The sequence below is a fragment of the Hemiscyllium ocellatum genome, chromosome 43, assembly GCF_020745735.1.
Source record: "Hemiscyllium ocellatum isolate sHemOce1 chromosome 43, sHemOce1.pat.X.cur, whole genome shotgun sequence".
NCBI lineage: Eukaryota > Metazoa > Chordata > Chondrichthyes > Orectolobiformes > Hemiscylliidae > Hemiscyllium > Hemiscyllium ocellatum.
Window position 1 is genome coordinate 7,872,602 of NC_083443.1, and position 15,051 is coordinate 7,887,652.

Sequence of the window (15,051 nt, forward strand, 5' to 3'; positions counted from 1 at the left end):
GAGCTTCCACATTCCACTGAATTAGAGAATTGTGAAGAACTACCTCCCCGAATGAAGAAATTACTCCTCCATCGTAGTCTTTATTGGACTGATCACTGTGGGGAAAAAAAACACAGGATTCTGAGCTTTGTAAAGCGAGATACAGACTGTAGTAGCTAAACAGTTTTATGCTCAATATTTACAAAATACTAGTTAGGCTGCAGATGCGCTGATTTTCCAATTTCACCACTACAAATCTACAAACATAATATCAGTTGTACCATACTGTCCTTTACAGGCTGAGTAAATGGAATAATATGCATTTGGAAATACAGGGTTTGATTGGGAATAGTCACCATGGCTTCATGCGTGGGAGATCATGCCCCTCACATTTATTGGAGGTCTTTAATGAAGTGACTAGGAAGGTTGACGAGGGCTGGGGAGTAGATGTAGTCTGTATGGATTTCATTAAGGCCTTTGATAAGGTTCCACAAGGTAGGCTGCCTGGAAGGTTAGATCACGTGAAATCCAGAGAGAGCTGGCAAATTGGATACACAGTTGGCTTGATGGTAGGAAGCAGATGGTAATGGTGGAAGGATGCTTGTCAAACTGGAGGCCTCTGACTAGTGGAGTGCCTCAGGGGTCTGTGCTGGGCCCATTGCTGTTTGTTATCTATATCAATGATTTGGATGAGAATGTACAAGGCATGATTAGTAAGTTTGCAGGTAACACTAAAATAGGAGGTATCATGGACAGTGAGGAAGGTTATCAGAAATTGCAGCAGGACTTTGATCAGCTGGGGAAGTGGGCCAAGAAATGGCAAATAGAGTTTAATATAGACAACTGTGCAATCTTGCATTTTGGAACGCCAAATCAAGATGGGAATTTCATGGTGAATGGTAGGGCCTTAAGGAGTGTAGTGGAACAGAGGGACCTTGGAGTTCAGGTGCATGATTCCCGGAAAGTGTAGTCACAGGTAGACAGGGCAGTGAAGGTGGCTTTTGGTACACTGTCCTTCATCAGTCAGGGCATTGAGTGGAGACGTTGGGAAGTTATGTTGCAGTTGTACAGGGCATTAGTCCATGCTGCACTTGGAGTATTGTGTTCAGTTTTGGTCATCTTGCTATAGGAAGGATGTTATTAAACTGGAAAGAGTGCAGAAGAAATTTACAAGGATGTTGCCGGGATTCAATGGTCTGAGTGAAAGGGAGAGGTCGGACAAGCTAGGATTTTTGTTTTTTCTTTAGTGCGTATGAGACTGAGGGGGGGATCTTATACACTTCTGTAAGATCATGAGAGGCATGGATATGGTGAATGCACTCAGTCGTCTTCCCAGGATTGGAGAATCAAGGACGAGAGTGCATCAGTTTAAGGTTAAAGGGGAGAAAATAAAAGGGAACCCAAGGGTTAACTTTTTTTTTAAGAGAGTGGAACCTATATGGAATGAGCAGCCAGCAGAAGTGGTTGAAATGGATACTTTAATAACATTTAAAAGGCATTTGGGCACATACAGAGATAGGAAAGGTTTAGAAGGATATAGGCCAAGTGCAGGGAAATGGGATTAACGTGGATGGACATTTTGGTTGACATGGACCAGTTTGGGCCAAAGGGCCAGTCTCTGTGCTGTACAACTCAGACTGCACATTTAGGAAGATAGACAAGGCACATATGCATTATTAGAAGGATCTAGAGTTGAATATGCAATAGAGGTATACCATCACAAGGGAGTTGCCCTGGGAGCCCTCAACATTGACTCTGGACACCATTGGTCTCATGGCATCAAGTGAAACGAGGACATCTCCTGCTGATTTTGATATACTACTTCCTGCACCTCATTCCCACCCCCAAGATAATGAATCAGTGCTTCTCCATGTTGGAGTCATAGCTGCTAGATGGGTCTGTGGCAGATGATGATGGAAGGTAGTGCTTATCCTCCCCAATCTACCTGTAACAGATGTATGTGTCTATAACCGTATTGGTAAGAATGAGATCTCTGTCCTTACTAGAACAGAGTCTGCTTTCACATTGAGGAAGCCAATCAATGTGATGTGTGTACTTCTAACCGTATGACGGTTGGGACAGACAGCAAACAGATCTAGCAACTCGAGATTGAACATCCATGAGGCACAGTGGGCATCATCAGCAAAATCAAATTTCACCACAATCTGCAACCTCCTAGCCCAGCAAATTCCCCATTCTACCATTACTATCAAGCCAAGGGATCAGTCTTAATTCAATGGAGAGTGCAGGAGGGCACGCCAAGAGCAGCACTTGGCATACCAAAAAATGTGGTGTTAACTTGGTCAAGCTACACAGGATGTCGTTCGTGCCAAACAGCAGAAACAGCAAGCATATAGCGTGAAACAGGCCCTTTGGCCCAACTTGTCAATGCTGACTCACCAACTGACTTCCCAAAGCCTGTCCCTTATCTACAAGACACAAGTCGGGCATGTGATGGAACGCTTGCCACTTGCCTGATGAATGCAGCTCCAACAACACTCAAGGAGCTTGTAATCATCCAGGACAAAGCAGCCTGCTTGATTTGTATGTCCATCCACAACTTGTGACATTCACTCTGCCCACCAGTGACATACACTGCCAACAGTGTGTATTACCGGCAAGTTGCAGTGTAGTAACTCACCAAAGTGTCCAAGCCCGCAACCATTATCTCCCGAAAGGGCAAAAGCAGCAGGTACAAGAGTGCACCACACGTTCCCCTCCAAGCCACTTAGCATCCTGATTTGGAAATAGATCACCCTTCCTTCACTGTTGCTGACTCCTGAGACTCCCTCCCTAACAGCACTGTGGATACTCCTACACCCCAAAGACTGCAGGGTTTCAAAAGACAGCTCACCAGCACCCGGGCTGGACAGCAGTACTTGCAGCTCCTCCAGGCAGTTAGGGATGGACAATAAATGTTGGTCAGCTGCTGACACCCACATGTCATGAAAAACATAGATATTTGTGCACAGCAGAATCCCTGAATCTTGACAGTGAGGTAAATCATAAGTTAATCTGTTTTCATGACATTGCCTGAGGGGTAATTCTTGTCCAGAAAATCTGAGGTGAATGGCCCTCTTATTCTTTCAAATACTGCCATGTGGTATTTATTTCTCGTCATTTAATGATAACAGTGGCTTCATGGAGGAACTAAAGTGTCAGGAATAATTGAAAGACTCTCCTGTTTGGAGATTTCAGAGACTTGTGCTTACTGTGAAAGCGATGTGGGTCTGATTCTTTTACAGATCTCTCAATGTGAATCAGGAAGCAGGGAAGGATGCAGCTGATTAAGCTGATCACAGTTAGCAGCCCCGATGACAGCCTGAGCCTCCAAGGACAGGGCCACTGAAGCATATGAACAGATGGGCACACATTAGAGGGGGTAGGAGGGATCTTGGTTTAACATCTCTCACTCTCTCGCTCGCACGCTCTCTCACCAAAGAGATACTCTGAAAGTGCAGTCCACCCTCAGTCTTGCCTTTGAGCGATGAGGCCTGGATTTATGAACTTGGGGTTTTCTGTAATAGAATTTGAATCTGTAACCTTCTGATTGAGAGGTGCAAATGCTAACAGAGGCTTTTGTCGAAGCTTAAATAAACTTGTTACTGACACATCAAGCATGTTTTTGTTTGGGTAGTCTTGACCTCCCTATTTAGCTTAGTAACTGTGCATTTGAATGATATCTTACCCTGGGATATTGAATCCATCTTCCAAACACTTGCTGATTGCCCTGTTCCCCTCTGTGTTCTTCAGTGGCCCAGTGTGAGTATCATTTATTCGAGTATCTCCAGGATGTTAACTTGCATTTTCTCTAGAAACATAGAAAATAGGACACTGAGTAGGCCATTCAATATGATCACGGCTGAAGATCCAACTCAGTAATCCATCCCCACCTTCTCTTCATACTCAATCCCTTTAGCCCTAAGAACCATGTCCAACTCCTTCCTAAAAACATTCAATCTCTTGGCGTTTTTGTGGCAGAACATTCCACAGGCTCATCACTCTGGGTGATGAAAGTTCACTTCATCTCAGTCCTAAATGACCTACTCTGTATCCTTCGACTGTGACCCCTCCTTCTGGAACTTTGGTTGATGTGCTTCCTGCTGCCAGGCAAGCAATTCTGGAATTTTCTAATCATGCCTTGCAGATGTAGGTCATCACAGAGGCCAGTGTGGATCTACTGTTTGATGTGAATGAGTTTCTGCCACAGTAAACAAAATTATTAACCCAGAAGGGAGCGATCGGAAGCATACACCGGTCAAATGCAAGGTATGTGAAATGTTGGGTGTCTTGCGTGACCATAGGTTGCCCCCTCAGGTGAACAACAAACTCTCCTCTTCCCCCAAGCCCACCCCAATGTCCTCATGACCCGCCCTCCCTTAGATGTAACTGACTTATCCTCACCAAACCCACCCTCTGCAACCCCAGCTTGATGGTATTTAACCTAAGATTGGTCTTTGAGAGCTCGAATTATAAATACCTATTTTCTCCCTCCAAAACAAAAATGGAATGAATTGACGCGCGTCAATTTGGATTACCTCACTGCCAATTTGGCTGCAGTTTCCACTTTGAGTGCACCTGGCTCTTAGAGCATATCGTTAGTGTTTTAAATAGTTTGATAATGCCCCCTCTAATATGTGCCCATCTGTTCATACACTTCAGTGGCCCTGTCCTTGGAGGCTCAGGCTGTCATCTTGTATAGATCTCACATCTCTGTCAATGTAAGCGCGTTCTGTCTGCAGTCTTCAAACAGAAATGTCTTTAAATTGTTCCTGGCATTTTAGCTCCTCCATGAAGCTGCTGTTATCATTAAATGATGAGAAATAAATTACAGTTTGGAGTGCAGAGAATTGTGAGGACTCCACTTACATTCCCAACTCCGTGACATCCTGCCATCAGTGGGGCACGTGGGTTCAGGGATCAACGCAGCCTGTGATGTTTTTCACATGGCGACATGTACATGATATGAATATTATGCTCAGTGTGTGAGCTTACTCCGAGAAATCCGGAAATAGCAGACACTGGAGTTGCTGGGGTTGAAAGGTTGGTTGACATATAATTGTCTTATGAGACAGTTGTACAAAAGGTTAAGCACATGTACCAACAGATTCACTACCAAATTCAAGTCTCCTTCATAGACTTCTGAATGACCTGTCAAATTTTAAATCTGATGTTGATCTTGCTTTCTGTGCACCTTCTTTGCAGTTGCAACTTGTCCTCCTTGCTCTGTTCATGACCCTAATACACTTTGTATAGTATGAGCTTAAATGAGCCCCTCCTTCACACAAAACAAAATCTTTCACTGTACTTGGGGAGATATGACAAAATTAAATCAAATTGAATCAGTGAAAGATGTTGTTTTACATGCCATACAGGCAGATCATAATACAAAGTGCATCAGGGTAGCAAAACAGAGTGGGCAATGCAGTATTACAGGTGCAGAGAGAGAGAGAACATTGGACTTTACTGTGGCACGTGTAGCATTCAGAGGTTTGAATGCAACACAACTCTATACAGTGTAATAAAGATCTGCTTCTAGGTACTGTATGAGGGCCAAATAATGGAAAGGAATATCCCCTAGTCTTCCCTGAGACCATCCTACAGGGAGGGGGCAGGTGGAGCTTTGGTTTAACATCTCATCCGAAAGAGGCACCTGCAACAATGCAGTCCCTCCCTCGGTACCGAGCAGGATTTTGCACTTCAGAGTCTGGAGTGGGTCTTAAAGTCACTTCCTTTGGGGAGCCACACCCGTGGATGTTGCCTGCCACCCTACCTGATGGGTTCTGCACATGGTGTTGCCTTTGGTTGTAGTTTATTTACAGGGGTGCTTTTCTTTTCTGGTTGTATACTTCTGTGGACAGAGACTAGCACAGTGACTTGGTGGTTAGCACTGCTGCCTCACATACCAGGGATCTGGGTTCGATTCCTGCCTGGGGCGACTGTCGGTGTGGAGTTTGCACATTCTTCCTGTGTCTGCGTGGGTTTCCTCCCACAGATCAAAGATGTGCAGGTGAGGTGGATTGACCATGCTAAAGTTCCCATCGTGTCCAGGGATGTGATGGGTGGAGAAATGGGAGTCTGAGTGGGATGTTCTTCGAAGGGTCAGTGTAGACTCAATGGGCTGAATGGCCTGCTTCCGCCCTATAGGGATTCTATGATTCTGGATGCTTCAATCTTAAAATATGGACCACATTGCATCGGTGGTTGCCTGCCCTCTGCACACTCGCTCCCGCTGCGGAGGGTGCTGCTCTGGAGTCCCTAAACGTCGATTTTCCTGCTCCTCGGATGCTCCCTAACCTGCTGTGCTTTCCCAGTACCCCTCTATCGCTTGAGAGTCCCTGTGTGTTATGTCAGTGAGCAAGTGGGTGACTTAGAGCAGATAGTGAGTAGATCCAGCCAGCCAGAGTCAAAATCCAAAACACTAAAAATAATGAGTGATAAAAATCCCTGATGTGTTGTCCCTGGAAGTTAAGCCGGATGGCAATTTTATTTTTGATTCCTGTTGGATGAGAACTCCAGCGATGATCACTGTTGAATGTGTTCCAAGATGCTGCACTGACTGGAGTATATTTAGGGGAAGGCTGAACAAAACTGATTGTTTTCATGATCATATCTCTCTCTCTCTCAAGTGGTTTTTGGTTGGAATGTGACTTATTAGTTGCAAATTACACCATCTAATTAAATGTAAACAATTGGACAGCGGCAATTTAAGTGACTGCTCAAGAGAAATTTTGTTTTGTGCTCTTGCCGAACATTTTAAATGATTTGCATCTCCTGCAGTGACCAAGAGACAGGCAGGAGAATGCAGGGTCAGCTGTGGAGTTGCAGTTTTATAGGGAAGAATGGGGAGGAGGGGCAGTCTGCTCCTGAGCCACCCCCTTACCCAAAGGGATGGTCAGTGCTACACCAATGGATACTTAACAAGAGGAGGTTGGTTAGCTCTGTTGGCTGAACAGCTGGTTTGTAGAAGGGCCTGTTTCCACACTGCAGGGAATCTAACCATCTGTGGGCGGCACGGTGGCACAGTGGTTAGCATTGCTGCCTCACAGCGCCAGAGACCCAGGTTCAATTCCGGCCTCAGGCAACAGTCTATGTGGAGTTTGCACATTTTCCCTGTGTCTGCATGGGTTTCCTCCCACAGTCCAAAAAAATGTGCAGGTTAGGTGAATTGGCCATGCTAGTTTGCTCATAGTGTTAGATGAAGGGGTTAATGTAGGGGAATGGGTCTGGGTGGGTTGCTCTTCAGAGGGTCAGTGTGGACTGTTGGGTCAAAGGCCTTGTTTCCACCCTGTAAGTAAATTAATCTAATCAGAGTGGGTTTGATTCCTGTATCAGGTGAGGTTGCCACAAGGGACTCTCCAGCCTCTTCCCCTGGCCTGAGACATGGAGATTAGATTAGATCGTGTGGAAACAGGCCCTTTGACCCAACAAGGCCACCCGGACCCTCTGAAGAACAACCCACCCAGACCCATTCCCCTACATTTACCCCTGACTAATCCACCTAACATCCTCAGCTTAAACCATCACCAGTTGCTTCTCTCCAATGAGGGAGCAACTCTATGGTCTGGTAGAACTATGGCAGCTTTATTTTTACCTTCTACTTAACGAGGCCATTCCTCAGTAAGAGGGCACTATGGGTATCCCTGACAGATGCTATTGCCTGTGTCCTGTAGTCAGTGTGCTTTTTAGAGACACATTCATAATAGCATCACTATCCTTGCATGTGACCAGAGAGTATAATTTTCTCAGATTCCATCTTAACTTGGGCCACTTGACACATGGTCCTTTGGTGTACACCACAGAAACAGACCCATCAGTCCAACTCGTCCATGCCAACCAGATATCCTAACTTAATCTAGTCCCATTTTCTAGCCCTTGGCCCATATCCCTGTTAAACCCTTCCTATTCATATACCCATCCAAATGCCTCTTAAATGTTGCAATTGTACCAGCTTCGACCACTTCCTCTGGCAGCTCATTCCATACACTGTGTGAAAATGTTGCCCTCTAGGTAACTTTTAAATCTTTGCCCTCTCACCCTAAACCTATGCCCTCTACCTTTGGACTCCTCTATTTGAACCATGTTGCTCTATTATAACCCTTTTAGGTTATAATGTTTGGACATAGTAGCTGTTGTAATAGGTGTGTACTAAATCCTTCAGTATCCCAATATCCACATCTAGTTTCTTGTATTGTGAAGGATAACCGCCAGTGTTTCCACATCAGCCGAAATACCCTGCTGGCGGTAATGAGGGTCAGGCTGTCAGTGTGAGGGAGCTCCACCCAGCTAACTAGTTACACCAGACATAAGTCCTGGGTCTTCTCGGGGACCTCCTGCAGCCTTGGTATCAGGATGACCATGGATCCCAGACGAATATCCCTGGGGTGAGGGGAATTGAGGATGAGAGTTTTGAAAGCCAGGTGGTAAGGAATACAATGCATAGGAGATCAGATATTTTCTAGAATATCTGTTTTGTAGAATTTCAGTTTTGTAGAATTCCTAGAGAATGGAAGCAGGCCATTTGGCCTGTCGAGTCCACACTGACCCTCTGAATAGCATCTCACCTAGATCCGCCCCCTATCCTGTCCCCATAATCCTGTATTTCCCCATAGCCAATACACCTGACCTGCATAACTTTGGACTGTTGGAAACGGGTGCACCCGGAGGAAACCCGCACAGAGACGGGGAGAATATGCAAACTCTACACAGACTATCACCCCGGGGTGGAATTGAACCCGGGTCCCTGAAGCTGTGAGGCAGCAGTGCTAACCACTGAGCCACCTTGATCCTGAACAAGGGATGCACGGGGAACCTCTCCAGAAGATGCACCAACCTCCCTCCCTGACTTTTCCACAGAAACGGCCTTCTGAATCTCACCTGTCTGCACGCTGTAATCATATTATTGACCGAGCACTGTTCTGTTCTGCTCAATTCCACATTATTGGTCAAGGAGGTAATGTGGGGGTTAGCTAACCATCCATCACAGTACACGTACCCACCTCCCCTTGCTGAATACTCACCCACCAGGGAGAGTGGGGCAAGGGATGGGATGGAGAGCTGTAAAAATCCAGCCACTTGTATTTATGCTGTTGAAAGTGACAAAGGGACTGTCCCCAGTGTGGTGGTGCCATCTGTGCCTTGCTTAGGACTACTCTCATCTCTGACTTGGAAGGTTCAAATCTCATCCCAGAGACTTGAACACAAAAGCTAACATTCCAGAACAGTATAGCACCGGAAAGAGAAGTTGGAGATGATATCATTAAGTTGCACTTCAACCAATGCTCTGTATGTTACAGATAAACATATCAGAGATAGGACATTAGTCTGAACCAAGATCACTAAAATAGGCAGGATCTCATCATTAGCACATTGCTGCTTTGGGCGTTTGCTGTGTACTATTTGGCTGCCACATTTCCTGAACCACAACAATGATTTCTGTTCAAAAATATTTAACTGGTGATTAAACACTTTTGAGATGTCCCGAGGTTGCGAAAGGTGCTACACAAATGCTATACATCCCCTCGGTGATGGCCTTGTGGTATTATCACTGGATAGTTAATCCAGAGATCCAGTTCTGGGGACCGTGGCAGATGATGGAATTGAATTCAAGAAACGTCTCGAATTAAAAGTCTAATGCTGACCTGGTTGGCCTTGCATGTGATCCAGACACACAGCAATGTGGTTGACTCTTAACTGCCCTCTAGGCAGTTAGTGATGGGTAATAAATGCGCTGGTCTAGCCAGTGACTCCCTTATTCTGAGAATGAATAACAAAAAGGCAATTCTTTTTGTTTTGGTTGTAGCTTTATCCCACCAGAATTGTGGCACTGCTTTTCCTGGGGTGCCTCCAGCGTGACATGGTTTGCACTGCTGCCTCACAGCACGAGGGACCCAAGTTCACTTCCAGCCGCTAGAAAGTGTCTGTGTAAAGTTTGCACATTCTTCCCATGTCTCTCACAGTCCAAAGATGTGCAGCTTAGGTGAATTGGCCATGCTAAATTGACCATAGTGTCCAAGAATGTGTAGGCTTAGGTGGATTAGCCATGGAAAATGCGGATTACAGTATGTGGTGGAGGGCTGGGTTTGGGTGGGATGCTCTTCAGAGGATCAGTGTGGAATTGATGGGCCAAATGGCCTCTTTCCATACTGTAGGGATTCTATAAGTCTGTGTTTCTGATTAGATTAAATTAGATTACTTAGTATGGAAACAGGCCCTTCGGCCCAACAAGTCCACACCGACCCTCTGAAGAGCAACCCACCCAGACCCATTCCTCTACATTTGCCCCTTCACCTAACACTACGGGCAATTTAGCATGGCCAACTCGCCCAACCTGCACATTTTTGAACTGTGGGAGGAAACTGGAGCACCAGGAGGAAACCCACGCAGACACGGAGAGAATGTGCAGACTCCACACACAGTTGCCTGAGGCGGGAATTGAATCCGGGTCTCTGGCGCTGTGAGGCAGCAGTGCTAACTTAGCAATGGTAAGCTTCCTGTGATTTGGATGAATCAACTTAATCTCTCCCAGGATTTCAACTTTTATATAAATCTCTGGTCGGGGTCACTGAAGGTAGGTTGATCTAGGTTTGGACATCACGCGTTTGGAACAATATTCAAGAGGATGCAAAGAAAATTTGCAAGATTGGAACCAGGAGTGAGAACACCAGTTACTTGGAAAACATGAGAAAAGTTGGAATTGTTCATCTTAGATGAGATGCATTCAAAAGAAGATTTATTGGAGGTATTCAGAGTCATAAAGAGATTTAATAAAGAGATGGGAAAAAGAACTGTCTTCACTTGGGGAGCATTCTTCATGATCAGGTCGAGATTTGGAATAGATGGCAAAGAGGTCTGGTGGATTTCCTTTCTGTATGTTTCGAGTTATGATCAGGATCTGTGCTGCCTGAAAGAGTAGTGGAAGCAGATTAAATCACGGACTTTCAAACATGCATTTACAAAGGAAAAAATGTATAGCTTTGTGGAAGGAACAGGGGAGTGAGATTAACTTGAATAGCTCCTCTCAAAGGACGCATCCATGATGGGTCAAATAGTTTTCCGTGGTGAAAGGTGCTAACCCCTCCCTGTACGTATCCTCTCCCCCTTCAGCTAGTACTTCCTCTCTATTCACAGTTGGAGTATCCAAAATCTTGGTTTTCGTGTATTGTCACCTTTGGAGCCTTAAGAGCTGCATAGTAAATAATGCTCAGTTCTAGTTAATAAGATAGAGTTGTTAACCGATCCAAATCTGCCAATGCTGTGATTAAACTTTCAGATTTAACTCTTGCAGAGCTTCCAGTTGTAATGGTGAGCTTCCGTTGCTGAGACATAGTTGTGGCAGACTCTGAGAGCTTTATAACAGTCTTGATTTTAAGATTCTTTTCCATGTTTTCAGATTCCCCATGGCCTCTCTGATTTGAATTCTCTGTATCCTCCAGTTTTAGCCTCTGAGCATCCTTCCATTATGGGTGGCCTTGCTTTCAGTCACTGAGGCCCCTGGAATACTCTCCTAACACCTCTACACCTCCCTGTTCAACTTTAAGACACCCCTTAACTCTTGCCCCTTTGCCAAACCTGATCAGTGTTCTATCAGTATTCTGAAGTGAAAATGTGTTGTTGGAAAAGCGCAGCAGGGCAGGCAGCATCCAAGGAGCAGGAGAATCGACGTTTCGGGCATGAGCCCTTCTTCAGGAGTCCTGAAGAAAGGCTCATGCCCGAAACTTCGATTCTCCTGCTCCTTAGATGCTGCCTGACCTGCGCTTTTCCAGCAACACATTTTCAGCCCTGATCTCCAGCATCTGCAGTCCTCACTTTCTCCTTGATGCTCTGAAGTGCCTTTATTAAGCTAAAGAAGATATGTTGTTGCTTTAGGGGTTATAATGCATCCTTTTATTTGCAAACACAAAGCCAGCTTTTATTTTCTGTTGTGAAGCGCTGAAGAGGCGACAATATAAACTGAAACTACCAGAAGCTGATGCCTGCAAAGCACTTTTTTTTTGCTGGAAGGTAGCAGCAGTTCAAGGGGCCCTATTCCTGACTTGAAACGCTGCCCTGTAACCCCTTTGAATCTGGCTTATCTCCTGAGAACTTAATCTGCCCATCAGTTCTATCTTTTCCTGTACCATTTTCACCCCCTGAAAAGTGTAGAGAGTGTGACGCTGGAAAAGCACAGCCGGTCAGGCAGTATCCAAGGAGCAGGAGAATCGATGTTTTGGGCATAAACCCTTCATCAGGAATTAGTCCTCATTTTCTCCTCACCCCCTGAAAAGAGAAATTTGGATAAGAGATCTATCAAAATCCCTGTTGCGCTTTCCAGTAGGTGTGAAAAAAACCCCAAAACACTTTTTTTTAAGACATAATTTTCTCCCTCGTGTGCTGGGCAATATTTATTGCTCATTAAGTATGGCCAAGGCAGACAGGCCATTAACTTATTGTTTGTGGGAACTTGCTCTCCTCAAGTTGGCTGATGAATTGCTTTGTCCATTGATTCATGGAATACGTGCATCGGTGGCAAAGCCAACCTTTTTACCCTGATCCTAAACTCCTTTGAGATAAGTGGCTTTCTGAGCCATTACAGAAGGTGCATTAGAGTTGACCACATTGCAATGGGTCTGGAATCATACATTGGCCAGACTAGGGAAGATTTCAATCCCTCCAGGACTTCAGTGGGCCGTATGCGTTTTTTCACAATTGTTGGTTGTTTGTTCATTATTATTGCTATCTGAGCTACAAACCTTCACAAACCTTGCAAATTATTATTGCGATTAACTTTTAATTCCAGATTTATTCATTGAACATAAACTGCACCAGAGGCGGATTGAACTAATCCCCATTAGCAGGGGGATTGAGTTTAAGAGCCGGGAGATTATGCTGCAGCTCTGTAGAGCTCTGGTTAGACAACACTTCGAATATTGTGTTCAGTTCTGGTAGCCTCATTATAGGAAGAATGTGGAAGCTTTAGAGAGGGCGCAGAGGAGATTTACCAGGATGCTGTCTGGACTGAAGGGCATGTCTTATGAAGAAATGTTGAGGGAGCTAGGACTTTTCCCATTAGAGCAAAAAATGATGTGTGGTGACTTGATTAGAGGTGTATCAGTTGTTGAGAGGCATAGATAGAGTGGATAGTCAGATACTTTTTCCCAGGATGGAACTATCATGAGCGGGCATAATTTTAAGGTGATTGGAGGAAGGTTTTGGGGAGATGTCAGAGGTAAGTTCTTTGTTGTGGTTCTGTTCGCCGAGCTGGAAGTTTTTGCTGCAAACGTTTCGTTCCCTGGCTAGGGAACATCATCAGTGCTAATGGAGCCTCCTGTGAAGCGCTGCTTTGATGTTTCTTCCGGTATTTATAGTGGTTTATTCTTGCCGCTTCCGGGTGTCAATTTCAGCTGTAGTAGTTTGTATGTGGGGTCCAGGTCGATGTAAACTACTACATACAAACCACTACAGCTGAAATTGACACCCGGAAGCGGCAAGAACAAACCACTATAAATACCGGAAGAAACATCAAAGCAGCGCTTCACAGGAGGCTCCAATAGCACTGATGATGTTCCCTAGCCAGGGAACGAAACATTTGCAGCAAAAACTTCCAGCTCGGCGAACAGAACCACAACAACAGACACCCGAGCTACAAATCTTCAACCAGATGGTAAGTTCTTTACTTAGAGAGTGGTAAGTGTGTGGAATGCACTGCCAGTGGTAGTGTTGGAGTCAGAGACATTAGGGACATTAAAGCGACTCTTGGATAGGCACAGGGATGATAGTAAAATGAAGGGTATGTAGGTTAGTTTGAACTTAAATTAGAATGAAAGATCAGCACAACATCCAGGGCTGAAGGGCCTGTTCTGTGCTGTTCTATTCTATGTTCTATTTAATACTGATTATTTCTTTTGGTTAAAGTGCTTCACTGGTTATGAAGATTTTTAGAGATATAAGGTTTTGCCCTTCTTCTCAACAAGCCCGGAACTTTCTTAACTGGTAATCGGGAAGCAGTGGAAACTGAGCCAGATTATTGAACCGTTCTCACTGAAAAGTTTGATGTGGAATGTGCTCTCTCTCCCACACTGTTTAATGAATGGGAAACCATTCCCCTGTACAGATTTCCATCACATGAAGCCCAATGGGGCGGGAGAGTTCACTGAGAAATCCTTGAGTAGGATTATTTCAGTTCCCTCACACCGAAACGGCCACAGCTGTGGAAAATATGAATTCTGAAGTGAAGTAAGCAATTCCAAATGTCAAGTTGTTGCAGAAGAATGGGGAGGATCCCAAGTTATTCCAGTGTCTTTCTAGCCCAAAGGGTCAGTGATCTTGATGTCAAGAACAGAATGCTATGCAGCAACTCCAATGAGTTGAGCTCATTTCTTAAATGCTTTACAACTCAATGAATGAGCTAACTTTGCAACCATCCCCCTCACAGTAACAGCCAAGCCTGCACAATCAAACCACTGACTGATGAAGGGCACCAGGGTTTCTGTTAAAAATGTGAAACTTGGGCATGAGTCATCTAAGTGTTTCAAGAGAGCTGTTTGCTGCAAATGTCAGAGGCTGTGTAGTTCTGATCAGTTGAGCAGTTGCATAAAAAGATCCTGATGGCATGTGGTTATTCTCCGTTTCTTTTTCATCCACCCACCCACCCACCCAGTTCCACATTTTTGTCCAATTCCCATGCAGTGAGAAGACAGTCAGAGGCTGGCACAGGGGAGCCAGTCAGCCAGGAGAACGAGAGGCTAATCTACAAGACCGTTCTGGAAGGGGGCGATATTCCATTCCAGGGGTTGAGCGGCTTGAGCAAGAGGACGTCCAGCTCCTCTTCAACCAAAGGTGGGCAGCTGCAAAGTGCTGAGGCTGGCTCTGCAATCATTCAGCACTCGCTTGGTGGCACGGTGGTAAACGCTGCGAAAAAGAGGCACAAATTCAAAGCTTTTCATCTTCAACTCATTAGGACTGTGAGGCGATGAAGCCAAATGATTAAAATTGTTAGGAGAAAGTGAGGACTGCAGATCAGAGTCAAAAAAGTGTGCTTGCTGGAAAAGCACAGCCAGTCAGGCAGCATCTGAGGAGGAGAGTCAATGTTTC

The 15,051-nt window shown here is 45.1% G+C and overlaps 1 protein-coding gene across 30 annotated transcripts in view; it reads left to right on the forward strand.

The window, feature by feature from the left end:
• LOC132834995 (sorbin and SH3 domain-containing protein 1) overlaps positions 1-15,051 on the forward strand; it is a 434,648-nt gene that overhangs the window by 371,326 nt on the left and 48,271 nt on the right. For all 30 annotated transcript variants that reach the window (XM_060854191.1, XM_060854189.1, XM_060854190.1 and 27 more), the window contains one exon: positions 14,618-14,796. In XM_060854191.1, coding sequence (XP_060710174.1) covers positions 14,618-14,796 — 179 coding nt within the window. The remainder of the gene's footprint in view (positions 1-14,617; positions 14,797-15,051) is intronic.